Consider the following 17,476-nt stretch of genomic DNA (forward strand, 5'->3'; position numbering starts at 1 on the left):
ATTTAAACGTTTAAAATGAAAATAGTCTTGGTCTGTACCATTATCTTTCCACATACCAGTTCAATTGATAATTCGAATGGAAAAGATACAGAAGAAGGGAATATTATTTATTTTTACCGCTATTAGAACAGCTTTACCTAAATCCTTTGCATTACCAATATGAAGATCGTTTCTGTAAACTTCGACCTCTTGACTGAAAAATTCTGTGTCGGAAAAGCTTGAATTAAGCCACGTTTCTGTCAAAACGAATACGTCGTGTGGAAATGATTTGGAGTTAAGAAAAATGTCAGAAGTCTTGCTACGAAGTTACCTTACGTTTTTGTAGAAGAGTGCAAACCTGTTCAGTTTTGACTTGAGTAAATTCTTTGACTAAAGTCTCTGAGGGCCATATATTTGGGTTGCAAATAGAATCAAAGTAAGGGGGATTCGTTATTAATTTAAAAGAGGAAACAAAGCTTTTTGGTTTACTGATCTTAGTACACCTGATGGATGAGCTGGAATTAATTAATTCTATAACTCTAAAAATTTCATATAGCAGTATTATTGAATGAACTTGTTCACTGTGGCGGATACGTACTTTTTTGTTTGTTTCGAAATTTCAAAAATCTCACTGTGATAAATACTTCAATATCATTGTGAGATAAACCATTTTTTAAAGCTACACAAATTATGACTGCTTTTAAATCAGTTAACAGTCGTTGACGTTACTAATATTTAGTAAAAGTAAAGTTATATTTACTTAAATAAGTTCTTAAAATTAGTTTAAGATCAAAACTAATTATTTGTAAATATGTATAGGTATTAGAAGAATTAATTAAAATCTTCTTGTAAACATGAAACTAAAAATTAAAAATTAAAATTAACAAAATACGCTTACCTTCCCGTATAGTGTCCATGGCACTGGCAGTGATTTTTTCCATTTTTAGCGACACATTTTCCATTGAATTGACAAGGATTAAGCTGACAGGACTCTACTGACTTGTCACCTGAAGCCAGCTTTAGTTTGTAGTTATTATCTTTAAAAATAAAATTCAAAATGTGTACGAATACATTATCAGTCAGTCATAACACTTGTGTAGGTAAATACTAAATCAATAATATTGTTTTAGGCCGAATACATTTATAATCCTTTATTGCCATTGTCATCATCACCAATTTCTGTATATGGAAAGGATGCATAAACAGGCATTTGATGTGACCTATGTATCTTAAAGGCCAATATTCACATTCGGACCTTCAAAAATATCAAACACACACTCTAACATATATAATTGTTATTGCCGAATGTGGTATGTTGTGATTAGGGGGTGAAGGGGGGCAAAACAAACCAAAGGATTATGCCATCTATTAAAAAGAACATAATTAATTCATTACCTTGTTGGATCCTTACGGTTCCATTCAAATTGATATCTGATTTGGAGTAAGTCCTCTGCCGGATGTGTAATGTATTCAGGTATGATGTTATGTAGACTGGGGCCAATTGCGGTTCCAAAGGATAATCGTGCTTTTGCTGTTGCTGTAGTTTCTGATGCTCTGGCTTGCTGATGCCAACATATTGTTCATCGTCTAGCTGAGTTAAATTTGGGTATTTGCATAGTTGCCACTTGGTACCATTGTAGTCGGCATAGTTATCGTATATCTATATGCAAATATATGTTTATATAGAAATAGAGAGCATGTATACTATATGTACATCTTTGTGTTGTAGATAAATGAGGTTAAAATATATTTTCAATTCAAAACCACTACCATAGTGGTTTAGAACCAAATTGGAGTCTTTACCTCAATTACATTATTGCCCGGGCAACCATTGTCACTAAACTCAACTCCATGCAGTTCGAGGAGTATATTGTCGCCGAACGGCGCAACCAGATGCTGAGTGAAATCAACGTTTTCCGGTGAATTGTGGGGGTAATTCAATTGGTACAAATAGCCGGTAAAATTGTTTGTAAGGTTTATCACTCGGTCCTTTTCCATTTGGGCAACTGAAAAACATGTAAATTATGAGAAAATTTTGTGAGATTATTGTGTTGATTGGAAGAATTTTCTACGTACTCATGGAATTGATTTATGTTAGAAGCTTATTTCAAATGGCAGGGGAATTTTTTTGGAAATGTCGGTCAATTTTAAAATCGATTATAAGTTTACGATAGGCAAAAGGCGATTGATGCTGAAAGCTACATCAATAGAATTTCTTCTGCATGTTTCTTTATGAAAAGCTTTCAGATATGCATATTTACTTCACAGAAGAAACTTCCGAAATGTTCTGAAAAAATCAATCCATAAGAGTTGAGCAGTGATTCGTTATGACGTATTGGGTCTTGTAAAAGAAAAGCTATATTTAAAACTGTTGGACATACCTGGCAATTCTCTGCTCAAACATAGCTACCAACCTAACGTAGCAAACTAATTTATTTCTAATCAGTCAATTCAACTTCTGTATTTTTTATTCTGCTTTGATCTTTCTAGGTTTAAAGTTATACAACTATTAAATTTATCTTTAAATATAAAAGTAATCACTGTGCCTTTTTATTCATTAAAGAATCAACCTGATTCCCTAGCTTTTCATCAATCTGCTTCACAAATGAAATCAAATCCAAGATTTGAGTGAATTAAATCAATTTTTTTAAAATTATCGAGATTAGTTTTATTCAACTTTGACCTATTTTCTAGATTAATCTTCCATTTACATATGTAAAAAATAACTTAAGTTAGAAAAATATCAAGATCTTTGCACCTCCTTTATTTTCTTTAGGTACAATGCAATTATGGCCATGTTAATACGAGGAAGATTACAAAAATGTATTAAAAACGTTCTGAAATTTATAATGATGCTTTTAATGATTGGGTTTCGAAACAAAACAAATTTCACTGGCTTTACAATACCTTTTTAAAGGACTCCTAACAAGTTGGCGAGGAAATGTAATTCTGACCAGATGATGTAAATAGTTTTGAGATATCTGAGCTTACTTGGATTTCACTATATTATACAAAAATGTAAAATGAAACTATCGTATATAAACTCTAGTCCATATTCCGTTTTAGCATAAATCCAAACTGAGAATTTAAAACATTTGTATCCTGACGCCTTTAAGGGTAACGACTACACCCATATCGGAGTTTTGGAATTATTTTACCTCAACGATATCCTAAGAAGTTCATTAATTAAAAAGGCTTCTATAGACTTAAGGTGTCATTGACTTGTAATGTACCAGAAAAATGCACAAGTGTGGGTTCCCAGTAGCTAAAATCAATTCAAGCTAACCTTTTCAAGGTGCTTTGAAAAGTTTCTCACTTCGCTGTAAATGTTCAGTTTCAACCGAGGACAAAATGAATAAGTAAACTAAAGCTGAAAACATAAGTCAGGCTAGAATTATCCAGGTATTAGGTTAGGTTAGGTTGGAGTGGCTGTCCAGATGTCATTGACTCACCTAGACCACAAGGGTCCATTGTGATACCACTAATGAGGTTACTCATAGGAGAGTAATGAACTTAAACAAACCTTTTTGTACTTTTAATAAAGTTAGAGAGACATTTTGTGTCAATCGTTGCCAGTTCACTGGTATTATCGAAGAAGGGAATACCGAGAAAATTATTCCTTCTAATGAAGGTGTTGGACTGTTTCCTCTTCCTCCTCGTCCATGCAGCTTCTACAGAAGTCATTTGCGTAGACCCCTAGCCTCAGAGCATGTCTTCCTATTAGGCAGTTTCCTGTTATTACTCCAATTGTAGAGCTTATACAATGTCTGCTATGTTATGTTTTTGTCTAACATTAGGCAGAAGTGTTCCGTTTTTGTCGAGCAATTTCCCGGAATGTCACTGTGGCCCGGCACCCAAATGAGGTGAATATTAAACTGTTCTGTCATCTCATTCAGAGATGATCGACAATCGTGGACTATTTGAGAGTTTGTGGATATAGACGCGAGAGATTTAAGAGCGGCTTGTCTGTCCGAGAAGATTCGTATATCCTTGCAAGATATAACGGTTTCTTTGAGCCAGGATAGTGCTTCTTTAATCGCCATTACTTCTGACTGAAATACACTGCATTGATTGGGAAGTCTGTATGATAGACTGAGATTCAGTTGTTCCGAATGATACCACTTCCAACTCCGTAATGGGTCCGTGAACCGTCTGTATAGAAGTGTACCTCATCGTCTTCCAGGGGTCTCTCTTCTTCCCAGAAGGATCTTTAAGGGATGGACACATGGAAGCTTTTACCGAATACCATTTTTGGGTGGTATAGTCTAAGCGATCTGGAATAGATCTGAAATTGTCTAGAATAGTAGTATGTCCAGTATTGTTACTGTTCCATTGAGAGGTGGCTCTAAGCCTCACGCATGTGTTGGCTGCCACAATTTTGGAGAAGATGTCAAGAGGTGTTAGGTTTAAAAGCACTTCCAGTGCTGCGGTTGGTGTTGAGCGAAGTGCTCCTGTGATGCACATACCTGCTGACCGCTGGACTTTGATGAGCTTATTTAGATTTACCATCTTGTCCAGTGTGGTCCACCATACGAAAACTCCATAAATGAGTATCGGTCTTATTACCGAAGTGTATAGCCAGTGGGCTATTGTTGGGAGAAAATGGGCCCTAAATATTAAGCTTGGTCCGAAAAGCTTAATGGTTTTGCTTTAATCTTGGGCGGGCTAATCTGAGGAATTTTGTACCTTCTCGAAAAGAGTATTAGTTCTGTTTTATGTGGATTGACGTCCAAACCACATTGCTTAGCCTATTTTGTTAGCCTATTTAAGGCATTTTGTAGGAGTTCCGAAAGAACTTGGGGATGTTTTCCAGATACAGATATTGCAACGCCGTCAGCATAGGCAATCACCTTGAAACCCTCTGCTTCCAATGATGTAAGTAGGTCGTTTACTAACATGTTCCATAAAAGAGGCAAAAGGACCCCATCTTGGGGAGTACCTCGATTCACCGATCTGGTGGTAGTAAAACTTCTCATGTGAGAAATTATTGTCCTGCTTTTGATCATGCGACTTATAAGATCTATGAGTGATTTCTCTTATCTTAGCTTATCCATTGCTGGAAGCTGACGTTGTTGAAAGCGCCTTCAATGTCTAGGAACACTACTAAGTTATATTCTTTGTATTCGAGGGAATGTTCAATAGTACGTACCAGCGAGTGAGGTGCTGATTCTACTGATTTTTCCTTAAAGTAAGCATGTTGAGCTGTGAAAATGAGACATGGTTTTATGTTATGTCTGATGTAAATTTCAATCAATCTTTCCAAGGTTTTAAGAAGGAAGGATGATAGGCTGATTAGTCGGGTTTCCCTGCTTTAGGAATGAAGACTACATTTGCCATTCTCCAGGCTTAGGGAATATATCTCAACTGCTTGTCAGAATGATTTCCAATGGTGGAATGTCTTAGCATGTCTTAGCATTTTGTAGTTCAGCCCGGAATGATTCCGTCTGGTCCTGGAGATTAATATGGATTAAAGCTTTCTATGGCCCATTGCAGTTTTTCCCGCGTTATTAGATCAATTAAATCGCTTGTAGAAGCTTGAGACTATGATTTTAAGTCGTTGAGTATGTTAGTGCTACCTGGAAAGTGGGTGTCTAATAACAGATTAAGAGATTCTTCATCTGTGATAGTCCACGTACCTGCTTCTGTCTTTAAAGCACTAAGAATTGTTGGACTTTTTGAGAGAATTTTAATGAGTCTTGAGGCTTCTGAAGTATTTTCTATTTTACCACAACAGTTTCTCCAAGAAGACCTCTTACTCTTCCATAATTCTTTTTATATTGCCTTAGAGCGTGTTTGTATAAGTTCCAGTCAGAAGGAGATCTAGTGTACTTAGATCTATTGAAGAGTTTGCGACATCTCTTTCTGAATGGTTCTAGTTCTTTGCGCCATCAATGAGGTTTCTTTTTACCCTTTAAAATGGTTACAGGGCATGAAGTTCTCATTGATTTATTGAAAGCTTCCAGGTATTAAAATTTAATCTTTTTTTTTTAATCTACATGTTTTAAAAAAGTTCAATTATGATCTGTCTTGTTTAAGCTGAGACTAGCTAGTTTTGGTAATTTAATTGGACCCATTGACTTGTGTTTTCAATTTCTTTGCTTCAACAATGTCAAATATAAAAAAAAAACTGACATTTGACTTTATTTGTACAAAAATTAATCATCTTCTGAAGTGTTTTGAACTGCTTGACATCTTTTGATCTATTTTGGTATTGGACATAGTTCGAGAAACATGTGCGAGTCCTTTTAAAGTTTTCCTAGGGGTTATTGTAAACTGTCCGATTTATCGAATTGAAAAATTTTAATATTTCTTGACGTTTCATGGTTACTAGAGTCTAGATCTGAGTGTGTGTGTGAATGTACGCACGTTTGTACGTCCGTACGTTCAAGAAGCTTTTTTCGTCGTCCATATTGCAAAAAAAAAAAAAAATTGGCTTGACCAAAAATTTCTTACGAACCAATAACGCTAGCGACTTCAAAACAAATTAGTATTTTACGAGTATATAAGAAAAAATATTTATCAATTCAAATAATTTACGGACAAAATTTTACCTTAAAAATAATTTTATGTTACAAAGAATAACGTTTTTGACATTTGGTAAGATTTAGAGAAAAATCGAAGTGACGCTTGTGTTGGCAAAAACTAAAAACCTTAAAAAACACTACTAAAAGTTCGTAAAAAATAATTTTTTTCTCGAATATCTTTTTAAAAATTGAATAATTGCTTTTAAGCTAATTTTACCTTACACAAAATATTAAAATATTAAAAAATATTATTTAAAATTTTAAGAAAAATTATTTCCTTTATGCAAATTGTGTTGTTTAAAAACCTTTTTAGAAAATTAAAAATATAAATAAAAAATAAATAAATATAAAATTAAAATGCAAACGTTCTAAAAATGCTGGTAGAATTGATCAAACATTTGGTTTTTGAATGTCGAGTACAAAACAAATATTGACATCAACCTTGTTTTATCATATGTAAAGTTTTGTTGCTAAGTCAACGTTTTAGAGAAATTCAATTGATAACTTTTTTACAAAACACGGAAACCTACAAAAACTAATAAATGATAAATAATGTTTTTTATTTTTTAATTAAGTTACTGGAGGCATTATTTTAATAGAGTTACTAGTGAAACGTGAAAATCGTGGAGTTTACATAATTCAAGAAGGTGCTTAAAGCTTGATATCCCTAAAAATGTGTATAAAGGATTTTCCAATAAGATCTTTACAACTTTTTTTTAAACAAAAATCGCAAATAATTTGGGATATTTTAGAAGCTTTGATATCGGTTAGCAGTATAATTTAAACATTTATGAATGGAACTCGAATTCGTACATATCTTTGGGTACGTTTGCAGCAGTCGAATCGTTGGAGTCGGCCACACGTTTCGGTCACTAATATGCGTTCACTATTGGCTTAAAGGCAATGGCTGCCTCAAACTTACTCACAGTAACGTAACGATCGTTATTGTCGACTAGAAAATATGGCGCAGATACAGATGACGGATACAAACCGCGTTAGAAATTTATTTTTTGCACATTAACTGGTGGTTTATAAAGCCAATGTGGATTTTTAGTCGACCAACAACTCAAATTTTGCTAATATTGACGAACCCACTAAGCCAAAAATGAGATTCTTCTCCAGAGCATAACCGGAGAACGTAAGACGCTTCAAATGCAACATCGCCTTCAAATCTTGAGTCAGTCTGATATTGTTTGGGTGTAAACCAAAATCCTAACGTAGAATCTATCATGTTGTGTCACTGACACAGCTTTATCATACGAGTACATCGAATATTTAGACGCAAATTTTTCAGTAAACTTGTTATTGCCGAGAGAATTACAAACGAAAAGTTACGGTGACCGACTTCCAATTTCGGGAGAAAATGTTAGCAGACCACGATAAAAATATTGAGTTTGCTGAATAAATTGACAGCCCGATGATTTGTGAAAGGAATTAAGAGTTTTCATGTACCTATTAGAAAGCTTAATATCCCTTTACTGCATGGTGGCTCATATATGAGCCAAACCGTATTTTTGTCGATATTTTCCAGTTTTCAACTAATTCTGTTGTTTTGTACATACAGTGTGAAATTAGTAACATAAACGCTCTAAATTTTATTGATAAACGCCATCTGTGAACGAGTTTCGGCAACTCATTTTTCCGTCAAACTCGTCACAAAGGGTGCAGTAGGAGAAATGCGTGTTTGAGAAATTCAAAATTGTATTAAAAACATAAAAATAAAATGCAGTGATTGAAAAAAAATGTACCTGTATCAATATTATTGACAATGTGAATTTTTTCGAAGTAACAAGTACTTATAAGTTGAAAAAACGGTTTGGATCAAATATGGCACACCATGCAGAAATATACGTTCATTTGAACCAACGTGCAATAAGAGCACAAAAGTTGAATATTTTTTTTTACCTACATTCATACATATTTACGTGTCCCATAAAAAACAAACTGCTGGCAACACCCCTAGTTACTTTTTAATTATTTTATTTTACGACTTCCTGTACGAGTATATTGCCCTAGGTTATGTACAATAAGGGCATTCATATATAAGGAATTGTATTTACAATAGGAATCAAACGATCGTGATAATTTAATTGGAATACGTTGCACATAACGGATTACTATAAAAGTGTATTTTTTTTTATAAAATTGCAGTTTTTTAAGTGGAAGTAAGGTAGAGTTAAAAAATGGTCATAATTTGTTTTCGTAGTTATTTATATACGAACATTACAGAATTCAGATATGGACCCACATCGGTTTTACGGAGGTATCCATACTACTATCCTAAATTTTCCCGACAACAGCAATGACGAAGATCTATCGGATGATGAGCACGAGGTGAACAAAAATCTTTCGCCTATATATATATTCCAGAGTCTGATGAATCCGATTGGGAATTAGAGGATAATATTTCCTATCCCAGATGATACCTCCCTCAAGTAGAAGTGCGAGAGCTGAAAAACCCCGATGGCGGGATGGGCTTTTGGAAAAAGGTGATCATGAAACCGCATTCACAGGTGATAGGACATTACCTGAGGAAATAAGGAGCTTGGATACGCCAGTACAATTCTACAAGTACTTGTTTACAGACGAAATGTTCAAATATATAGAGCAAGAAACTATCCGATACTCCTGTGAAAAAACGTGCCGAAAAGATTGCGCATATTACAGCAATTGAACTTGAACAGTTTGTTGGAATATGCCTGTACATGTCCATCGTACAGTTACCATCAACTAGGTTTTATTGGAATGAAAGCATAGGTTACCCAAAAATTAACTCTGTAATGGCATGTAACCGCTTCGAAGAAATAAAAAGATTCATACATTTCAACACCAACTCGACGCAAGTACCCAAAGGACAACCAGGACATGATCCCCTTCACAAAATAAGACCATTCTTGGACCAAACAAGGCAGAGACTCCTTACTGTCCCTAGAGAAGAGTATATGCCAGTAGATGAACAAATCATACCAACCAAAAGCAAAACAAATCATACCAACCAAAACAAAAACACACAAATGGGGATATCAAAATTTTGTTCTCAGTAGTAGCTCTGGATTCAGCTACGACTTTGAATTTTATACTGGAGCCCAAGGACATGTACAGTTGGTAACCGATTTGCCAAAGATTAGTACATCCAGTGACGTTGTTGTTCGACTGGCGAGAACTATTCCCGACGGATTCAACTACAAATTATTCTTTGACAACTGGTACACGTCCTTACCGCTGTTGACTTATCTTGCAAAGAAAGCGATTTTACCGCTAGGAACAATAAAAGCCGATCGAATTCCGGGATATAAAGTTCCTACCGAAAAGGAATTGAAAAAAAAGGAAGAGGTGCAACTGTGGAAAAACTGGTGACAATTGATAACCTGGATAACCTGTGGTAACATGGTTTGACAACAGAATTGTGAACCTTGCTTCGACATATGTCGGTAGCAAACCGTCTTCTGAAGTCCAACGCTTCAACAAAAAAGAAATGAGCTACCAAACTGTATCATGTCCAAAGGCTGTCATATCATATAATCGGCATGTGGGTGGAGTTGATCTGTTGGATGCTCTTCTTGGCTACTATAGAATACAAATTAGATCAAAAAAATTTTACCACGAAATATTCTTCCACATGATCGACATGACAGCCGTGAATGCGTGGCTATTGTACAGACGAACGCTTGATGGTTCTAAGGCGTGGCTGCCACTAGCAGATTTTAAGTGCGCGATAGCCGAAGATTTATGCCATTCCAGCAAACCAAGTACAACAAACAAACGTGGACGACCCTCTTATGTCATGGAGAATAATCTTCAATTGAAGAAATTGAAGGGACCTGTTGCCATAATGCCATCGCAGGACGTTCGATTTGATCAATTAGATCACCTTCCTGTTTGTTCCAGACTGCCCTGGAAGATCTTATTTTTAGTGCTGAAAATGCAAAGTAAATCTTTGTTTGAATGAGAAAAGAAACTGTTTCACGATATTCCATACTACATAATTTTTTGAATAAATAGTTGATTTAATTTATTGAAAAATGTTTTGTTTCATTTCTGCTCAATGTGCCATATATGATCCAAACCGGAAATCGCAAAATTCTCCACTTTCCACTAAATTCCTGAAACACGTGTTTTTTTAATTATAATTAACTATCACATATATTTTTTTCATGAAGAAAAAAAAATCATGCAGTAAGGGGATTTACAATAAAAAAATAGACTACTCTACAATTTTTGTTAACATTTGTATTCCTTTAAAGAATGTAAGCAGCTTGAATTGTTAGGCTACCGAAAGCGGTGGAAATTTCATGGTTTCTCGAAGTAACCATTAAAATTTGCAATTTTCATGCTCACTCAAACAAAAATAATTGTCTCTCTCAATCCTTTTCGAAATCGATAAAATGTTCATCAAATCATCCTTCCACCAAATAAAAAATAAATACTAAATCATTTCATCAATAATTAATCATCAGAATTCCTATTCAAATTATAACAAGTTTTCAAAGAATTTAAATTCTATCTACGTTAAATCCAAATGCTCACTCACCTGTATGGTAAACAGCTTGAAATCCCCTTCCACGTGGCCTCTGACCGGTCCGCAGCTGAACTCGGATTTGCTCTCGAATGCTCACGAAAATACCTTCATTCACATGATTTCTCGTCCGAAAGGGTCGAAAATAACCATTTCCAATGTCCACCTCCAATAAAGTATCGGTCAGCAAATCGTACTCAATAAATTCCAACCAGACACGTCGACCCATCGGCGCTTGAATGACATACGCACAATTCAAATTGTTCAACAGAAAATGCGGATAATTTGGACTTAAAACGGTGCCTTCTCGCGAGGTCAGAGTTTGCATGGGACAGCCGGACATATCGATTGCTTTCCAAACGGCTGCAAACCCCAGGCCCGTCACCGAGTAGTCACTGTGAAAATTGAGGACGACCTGATTCGAGCTGGACACAAAATCGAATTTCGACATATTCGAGTCGTGCGATCCGCACCAGCGTACGTACGGCAAAAACGATTGTGCATTGTCAGCAGGAGGAATCGTCCTCAGATTGGTGCTGCGCTTACTTAAATGATGCTCCTGCTTCTGCTGATGATGATGGCGCTGCTGTTGCCGCTGCCGTTTCTGTTTCTGTTTCTGTTCCTCTTTACGATGTTGTGGTAATTTATTTTCAATTTCCGGCAGATTTTTTCGACGATGTCGTTTTGGATTTAATAGTACTTTATTTGCGTGGTTTTCATTGTCGTTCAATGGCGCTGCTGGTGTTAGCGATGGAGATAGTGGTGGGTGTTGTGATTTTTTCCTGACACTGTTACTGTCATCTGCTGTTGCTTTTGCTGCCGAGTTGAAGGTTTCGCTGTCATCTTGTTGCAATCTTTTGTATAGGATATCCGCGATTGACGCGGACGCCACCGAATCTGGCACAGTTCTCATTTGCATTTTGAGGCGATCCATTAAATCCTCATCGGGGTTGGTTGAGCTTACACTGTGAAGGTTCAAGTTCACTTCTGGTGGTAGACTTCGTGTTCGCCTGGTATATGATGGGAAGTGATTACTTTCGTATTGCACTTCATTAAATTCTCGTTCATCAGCGAACATGGCCATCGGGATGGGATTTGTGCCCGGTTCGAGAGAGATTTTCGATACTAACTCGTAGTTTTGAATGCTAATGAAGTCGTACAGACACTCGTCCTGTGCTTCCAGGTCAATCTTTTGAAATTGCACTATAATGCGAGTTCGTTCAGGTGCTCTTATGTGAATCCAATAGTCGATGTTGTGCGGATATGCATTGGGGTAAGCTTAGCATTCAATTATAGTTAGGATTAAAATGTACAAAGGTAGGGGAGTTTTTTTGCATTGTCTTACCTGGTGAGATAAGTCTTCCTTCGGTTCCCATTACTGTCGAGTTACTTAGAGCATATTCACTAAAGGACTCTTTGGGTTTCTTGCAGACATAGCCGCCAACTCTGTTGCATTTTTGTGACTGCCAGTAAAGACCGGATGGCAGCATGGGGGTTGGTGACATTTTCCATTGCAACCCCAAGCATGTGGGATCGTGGGGGATTTGATCAAATTGGCCTTGTCCCGGTAACCAACCCTAAGGATATAAATAATTAAATGATGGTGAAGTTGTGAAACTGTACATAGCTGTGATGAAAGTTGGTGTTTAATGGAAATGAAAGACTTTATATGTGTATGAAACATTTGTGTATATTTCTGTAATTGCAGTGGTTCCTGTTGCTTTATACAGAAATGAGTTTTCAATCGATAAAGGGAAACTTAGTAAAGCAAAATTTTCTGATGGAAATGTAATTAGGTCAGTAGTATGTTTTTAATTAGTTGTAAATTAATTGTGAAAGTAACAATTTTGTTGGAGTTTTTGCTAATTGATAAATAAGTAAGAAAACAGCATTAATGAACGAAATATTTGAACCATGTACAAGTTTGAAAGTGTCACATTTAGTTTACGATTTAATTTCTATAGTTTTAAAGGGAATCCATGGAAAATACCACGAAAGTGACATAAGGCACTTTCCATTACTAAAGATTTAAAACATTTTCAAGATTGAGAAGAAACTTTACCAAGTAGAAACTTATTTTTATCTTGAATCTTGTTCAAACCGAAACCTAAGTAGAATCTTACATAAAATGTATTTGTTTTCAGAAAATGAGTCTGCTAAGTTTTTTAATACCTGAAAGTTCATCTTAGTATCATCGATCCATTCAAATTGGCCACTCTTCTCTAATTCAGCTCCAAGCCAATAAACGAGCTGTGGTGAATAATCGATGTGATTTCGAATATTTGAAGTAATAAATCTATAAGTAGAATAAAAATGATCTTTTTGTAGAATAGAATTCAAAAAAACTTGTCCATTCATAACTTACTTATGCTCATCGGCAGAAGAGACAGATGATAATTTAGCACCCATGCCATTACAGACTTGTTGAGCTGTTCCCCAGTCAGCTTCTGGATATGATACGAATAGATAACACGAACCATTATATGGTCGGAGTCTTTCATTGGCACATTCCGAAGCACCTAAAAAAACGTATTGAAATTTGTGTTCATACATAAAAATATTTTTAAATATTCAAACAATTTTACAATTTTATGTCACATTTAATTTCTTAAAGGCTTTATATCAATTTATCTGTTCAAATTATTGAAGCTATAGAAAACAGATTTTTATAATTATTTTCTTAAATTAATACAATTCGAATGTTTAACTAAAGTAGAAAGTTTTAGTCAATATGTAAAGTTAAATGAAGTCAATTTAAACATTTTATTCTAGAGAATATCTGTTTTTTTTTAATGATTTCTTCAATAATTTGAACAAATTTATTGTCTAAGGAGAACGAAGAAGCAGAACAATTAAATATTTTTGATCTACTTCTAAAGGACTACAAGGACTACATATGTACATATACAGAGAGGCAAAAGTTTAATCAAGCATTTTCTAAAGCATTAAAGCAACAAGCATAAAAGGTAAGAGGTTTATAAGTTAAAGTGCAGTAGTTTGGTTGTGTTATATTTTAACATATTAAATTTAAAATATCACAATATGTTTGCTTTAAGTTTCTTTTATTAGTATAGCAAATAATAATCGACATTAAATTAATTTTTTTTACACTTCAGAATTTCAGAAAGTAGTAAGCTTATAGCAAGCGTCAAACTACGATCAGAGGCTCATCATAAGTGCATGTGTTAGTTGTTAGTAAAAAATAATACAAATATAGCCTAACACACGCACAAAATACAAAACAAAATTAGCATTTAACTATTACAGAACAAAAAATTACGATAGTGGAGCACTGGTTCTAAACAATGATTTTAATCCCACCTTATTTAAATTTAAATCTATCGATGAACAGTTTAAGTTATATAAAATGCTCATTCGACTTAAAGCTTCATTCTTGCCATAGTTAGTTCTATGGAAGTCAATATGTATAAAATCAAACGTGCGCAGGTGATGAGTTCCGCCCCGGTAATTCAAATGTACACAAGATAGCAAATAAGGTGCATCAATTTCACCATTAATGAGTTGATGAAAAAATACTAAGTCATTATTAACACGCCTTTGATGGAGAGATTGCATTTGAAGAAGTAGAATACGATGTTCATAGGGAGGCAGATCATAGGGATCTTCCCAAGGAAGACCTTTTAGAGCAAAGCGAATGAAATTATGTTGAATTGATTCAATACGTTTTCTATGAATTTCGTAATAGGGAGTCCATACCTGCGAAGCATATTCAAGATAAGGACGAACATGGCAATTATACAAAGAAAGGGTAACATAGGGATCATTGAACTCCTTTGCCCAGCGTTTTATAAAACCAAGCATAGAACTTGCCTTATTAACAATAACATTGATGTGATGTGTAAACTCTAAGTTGGAACAGAAATGTACACCTAAATCTTTAAATGTGGAGACACGACAGAGTTTTTGCTGTGATATACAGTAGTCAAATACGTTACTGATTAGTTTTTTAGTGAAAGTTATAGTCTGGCATTTTAAAGGGTTGAGTAAGAGGCTATTTTTCCCACACCAAAATGTGAAACTATCAATGTCGGCTTGTAAAAGAATACGATCATGGTTTGACTTTATTATTTTGAAAATCTTCATATCGTCAGCAAAAATAAGAAGTTCACTTGAGCGTAGACATGACGATACGTCGTTAATAGACAGGATAAACAGAAAAGGGCCAAGATGGCTTCCCTGGGGAACACCAGATTGAGCAACGAAAGGTTCAGAATGACAATTTCTAAATTTTACCTCGTAGGATCTGTTTTCAAGGTATGACTTAATCCAAGCTAAGAAAAATGGTGGAAAACCAAGAGCCTTAAGTTTAAATAAAATAATTTCGTGGCTTAGTTGGTCAAAAGCTTTAGAAAAGTCAGTGTATACACAGTCAACTTCATAACCTTGTTCTAAAGCGTTTGAACATATGTTTGAGAATGTGAGGAGATTAGTAACGGTTGATCTTTTTTTCACAAAACCATGTTGCTGTTCGCAAATGATATTTTTACTAAAATATGCTACGCTTTCACAAACAACTTGTTCAAATACTTTAGGAATGCAAGAAAGCTTTGCAATGGGCCTGTAGTTGCTTATATCCGACTTGTTACCTTTCTTGAAAATTGGTGTAAGAAATGACTTCTTCCATATACTGGGAAATTTGCCTGTTTTTAGGGAAAGTTTGAATAAAAACGTAAGGGGTTCAACTAAAACATTACTACACTTTTTTAGTACTATCGGGGGAATACCATCAGGACCGGCTGTGCAGTCATCATTCAACGTAGATAAAAGATCAAGGACCGTACTCTGTAGTACAGGTATGTGGCTACAGCTAGTTTGCGAAAAAGTGTGATTATTATGAAAATATACTTCATCAACTTCTTGAGGGCTATTAACAAATGACTCACGGAAATTCGTCGCGAAAGCGTTACAGATATCAAAAGTTTTATCTAACGAAAGGTTCTTGTAATTGAAGATAACTGGAAAGCCATCTGATTTTTTCTTTGAGTTTACAAAATTCCAAAATTTTTTAGGATTCTCTTTCAAAGAGGTGCCCATATCAGTAACATAACAAGCATATAAATAATTAGAAAGAGATTTAAATTGGTTAAAGAGTTCAACATAAAAAGAGAAGTTGACTGGAGACAGAGTTTTGAGATACGTTTTCCATGCCTTATTTCTTTTGTTACGCAGTAAACGCAATTCTTTCGTGTACCAAGGATGGCTAAAGTTTGTATTTCTTGATTTCTTTATCGGTACATTTTTTTCAAAACAACAATTAAGGATCCTATAAAAAGTTGAAACTGCTTCGTCAATGTTAGAAAATGCTAGTGTATCAGCAATTCCAGAAATGGTTAAATCTTCAGACAACTGCTGGAAATTGGCTCTTCTGAAATCAAAATTATATAAGCAATCAAAAGAATTACTGTGATTAGTAAGGTGATTACTTAAGTCAAAAAAAATGTCCAAAGGGGGGTGATATTTGTCAATATTAGTAATTCCTGATCTAGACTCTAGAACAAGAGTACTAATAGCGTCAGAAGAAAAGACTAAATCGAGAATTCGATTTTTTGAGTTTTTAATACAGCTTGTTTGCTGTAAGTCAGTAAGAAGGACTTTATCGAGAAGAGATAGTTCCATTTGTGAAGAAGAAGGAGAGGCTTCAAGGCAGGATTCGTCTTCGGATGGAATCCAGTCAATGTGTGGTAAATTAAAATCACCTAAAAGTAAGATATTGGTGTCAGAGCTGGACAAATGTATAAGATAGTCTAATGCCAAGGAGAGATCGTTATAAACAGACTCCAAACTTTTTGGAGGAATGTAAACGTTTAAAATGAAAAAAGTCTTAGTCTGTACCATTATCTTTACACATACCAGTTCAATTGATAATACAAATGGAAAAGATACAGAAGAAGAAAAATATGTATTTTTTACCGCTATGAGAACACCTCCACCTAAATCCTTTGCATTACCAACATGACGATCTTTTCTGTAAACTTCGAACTCTTGACTAAAAAGTTCTGTGTCGGAAAAGCTTGAATTAAGCCACGTTTCTGTCAAAACGAATACGTCGTGTGGAAATGATTGGGAGTTAAGAAAAATGTCAGTAGTCTTGCTACGAAGTCCCCTTACGTTTTGGTAGAAGAGCGTAAGCCTGTTAAGTTTTTTGATTTATTTTTCAAAGAAACACCCTGTTTTTGAATTTGAGTAAATTCTTTGACTAAAGTCTCTTCGGGCCATATATTTGGGTTGCAAATAGAGTCAAAGTAAGTGGGATTCGTTATTAATTTAAAAGAGGAAACAAAGCTTTTTGGTTTACTGATCTTAGTACACCTGATAGATGAGCTGGAAGGTATGCTCTTGGTAGATACTAAGTGGGAAGTTATATCTTCTGGCGTAGTAACTGGGTCCAGACGAGATATAAAAATTATTTTTGGTTTGGAGACAGCTTTGATAGGGA

General features: G+C 35.0%; 1 protein-coding gene across 7 annotated transcripts in view; it reads right to left on the reverse strand.

Moving 5' to 3' along the window:
- Positions 1-17,476, reverse strand: part of LOC129946580 (uncharacterized) — a 490,943-nt gene that overhangs the window by 37,259 nt on the left and 436,208 nt on the right. For all 7 annotated transcript variants that reach the window (XM_056056821.1, XM_056056825.1, XM_056056823.1 and 4 more), the window contains 7 exons: positions 13,385-13,538; positions 13,192-13,315; positions 12,365-12,596; positions 11,035-12,297; positions 1,783-1,985; positions 1,375-1,639; positions 878-1,016 (listed from right to left, as the gene is read on the reverse strand). In XM_056056821.1, the coding sequence (XP_055912796.1) occupies positions 878-1,016; positions 1,375-1,639; positions 1,783-1,985; positions 11,035-12,297; positions 12,365-12,596; positions 13,192-13,315; positions 13,385-13,538 (2,380 nt within the window). The remainder of the gene's footprint in view (positions 1-877; positions 1,017-1,374; positions 1,640-1,782; positions 1,986-11,034; positions 12,298-12,364; positions 12,597-13,191; positions 13,316-13,384; positions 13,539-17,476) is intronic.

This window comes from Eupeodes corollae, chromosome 2, assembly GCF_945859685.1.
Source record: "Eupeodes corollae chromosome 2, idEupCoro1.1, whole genome shotgun sequence".
In the NCBI taxonomy this organism is placed as follows: Eukaryota; Metazoa; Arthropoda; class Insecta; order Diptera; family Syrphidae; genus Eupeodes; species Eupeodes corollae.